This window comes from Fukomys damarensis, unplaced genomic scaffold, assembly GCF_012274545.1.
Source record: "Fukomys damarensis isolate Sample0158 unplaced genomic scaffold, DMR_v1.0_HiC HiC_scaffold_20, whole genome shotgun sequence".
Lineage (NCBI taxonomy): Eukaryota > Metazoa > Chordata > Mammalia > Rodentia > Bathyergidae > Fukomys > Fukomys damarensis.
Genome location: NW_022900932.1, coordinates 2202522 through 2204981, shown reverse-complemented (window position 1 = coordinate 2204981; position 2460 = coordinate 2202522). Strand labels below are relative to the sequence as shown.

At 57.5% G+C, this 2460-nt stretch overlaps 1 protein-coding gene across 2 annotated transcripts in view; it reads left to right on the top strand.

The window, feature by feature from the left end:
* Window positions 1-1781, top strand: part of Daxx (death domain associated protein) — a 4814-nt gene extending 3033 nt beyond the window's left edge. Inside the window, exons 5-8 of one of the 2 annotated variants that reach the window (XM_010605282.3) lie at window positions 141-281; window positions 590-1067; window positions 1183-1396; window positions 1555-1781. In XM_010605282.3, the coding sequence (XP_010603584.1) occupies window positions 141-281; window positions 590-1067; window positions 1183-1396; window positions 1555-1614 (893 nt within the window). In that variant the 3' untranslated portion in view covers window positions 1615-1781. Of the gene's footprint in view, window positions 1-137; window positions 282-589; window positions 1068-1182; window positions 1397-1554 lie in introns of both variants that reach the window. The other variant, XM_033766385.1, reaches the window with a different exon arrangement.
* Window positions 1782-2460: the final 679 nt, after the last annotated feature.

Genomic DNA, 2460 nt, shown 5'->3' with positions numbered 1-2460 from the left:
GGAGTACGGTGCCCGCGAGCGCCCCCCCCCCCCCCCGCCACTGGGGCTCGCGGGGTGGCTGTTGGGGGTGTGTACAGAAGGAATTCTAGAATCAAACCCTGGGAGAAGGACTCCTTAGAGAAACTCGTCTGCTCCCCAGGGCCCCAGTGGAATGGCATCTCGGGAGTGCCCAGCTACCTCCAAGGCTGAGACAGACCAGGAAGATGAGGAAAGTGATGAAGAGGAGGAGGAGGATGCCACTGATTCTGAAGACAAGGAGGATCTAGAACAGCCACAGGAAGGTCAGGGGGATGAGGAAGAGGAACATTCTCATGTGTCAGTCCTGTCCGGTGTGAGCTGTCTTGAGATTTTTTTTTTTCTTGTTTTTTTGGGGATAGTCTCACAGTGTAGTTTAGGGTGGCCCTGAACTCACTGTGTGGCCCAGGCCGGCCTCAAACCTGCAGCAATCCTCCTGCCTCAGCCTCCCTACTGCTGGGATTACAGGCGTGTGCCATCAAGTCTGGCCTTGAGACTCATCTTTCTCTTGGTTTTTCCTCAGCACTATTTTCCCTATTCTTCATGCCACTCCTTCCCTTTTCTTCTCTCCCAGGTAAGGATGGAGACAAGATCCCCAAGTCCTCAGCACAGGTCTCCACTAAAAAGAACCAGGAAGCTGTCAAAAGAATCTGCAGGGCTTCAGGGGAGCAACAGAGCAAAAGACTCACAGTGTCACCAGCCTTGGAGTCGGAAGAACGCCTGGCCCACTCCAGCATAGATGCTGAGAGCAACGGAGAGCAGGTTGAAGAGCTGCCCCTGGAGGGAGAGAGCCCTGTGTCTCAGCTCTTCGAGCTGGAGATTGAAGCCTTGCCCGTGGACACCACCCCTTCTCCCGAGGAAAGCGACATTTCCTCTTCCCGGAAGCCGCCAGAGGATCCTGTTACTGAAGTTGTGGAGAATGGAGCAGCCACGGTGACCTCCACATCCTTCAATGGAGGCGTCTCTCCTCACACTTGGAGAGATCCTAGTCCCCCCTGCAAGAAGTCTCGGAAGGAGAAGCAGCACCCTGGGTCAGGACAGTTAGGAGACAGGTAACAACTACAGGAGGAGAACGCAGGGACCTGAGGAGGGTACAGGGCGCCTCCCCAGCCTCGGGCCCCGGGGGCAGGTCAGCACCCTTCGTGGTCCTTTGTGTTTTGTTCTCAGCATTTTGGAAAGGCACAGGGCAGCGGCAGAAAAGAACAGGAAGATCTGCATGCCCAGCCCACCGTCCCCGCTGGCGTCCTCAGCCCCGGTTGCTGATTCCTCTACAAGGGTGGACTCTCCCAGCCACGGCCTGGTGACCAGCTCCCTCTCTAGCCCTGCTCCAGCTCGACTGTCCCGTGTTCCCCAGTGCTCTCCCCGGCCCAGTACCTACAAGGTGAGCGGTGTCTGGCCCTTCTCCCGCTGTCCGCCTCAGCCCCTCCGGCTGCGTTAGCCACGGGCCGCATCCAGATCTCCTCTCCCCACCGGCGCTCCCTCCCTCCCTCCCTGGCCTCCTCCACTGCCCTGACTCTGTCCCTCCTCCCGCTCCCGCAGATGAGTGTGGCCACGCAGTGCGACCCCGAGGAGATCATCGTGCTGTCGGACTCTGATTAGCTGCCTCCTCTTCCGCTTCCTGCCTCCGGAATGCATTTGGAGGGTGGTGGGAAGCAAACGGCTCCGGAAGGGATGGGCTCGCTAATCCCTTCTTGGTGCTGTTTCTTTTAAAAATTAAGAAACTTCAGTTTTACACAGAAACATTAATAAACAATAAAATTCTTTTGTTATTGTATTTCTGACCTTTCCTTGACCACCCCTGTCGCAGCCTGGTATCAGGTGTGTCTGGCTCAGGGTTGGCCCAGGTGCTGGGTAGCCCCATCTGTCCCTCTTAGCCTGGCCCTTGCACAATTCCTTGCTCACTTACTTGCACCTGCCGGCTTTCCTCGTGCCTTCCACCAGGTACAGGAGAAAAAAGCGCTTCAGCTGGCCTAGCGCTTCACTTTCTCACTTTGAGCGGTAGGAGTGAAAAGGCCAATCAGGGGCCGGCTCAAGGTTACGCGGCCAATCCTGGCCCGAAGGGAGGGGGCGGGGCTTCGGGGGGCTGCCAGAAGCTAGGACGAGGGCTATTAGATCGGGCAAATCTCCTAAATGGCCACAGCTTAGGGGCGGGGCCTGAGGAGGGAAGGCTAGCACCCTTCTCCAATGGGAAAAGGCAGGCTTACAGAATTAAAGGGGAAGGAAGGATTCGGCTAAACCAAGTCCTAGGTCCTCTGCAGAAGGGAGCGTCTGGTACCTTTAAGGTGGGATGAGGCGAAAGTTCTTTAAAGGAGAAATGGCCAAGTCGGCCAAATATCGCCCAGCAGCACGGGCGGGGTGCCTGTCTGTGCCTTTAAAGTGGAAGGGGCGGGAGGCGGAGCGGAGGCGGAGGGCGGAGGGAGTCGGCGCAAGATGGCGGCGGGAGGG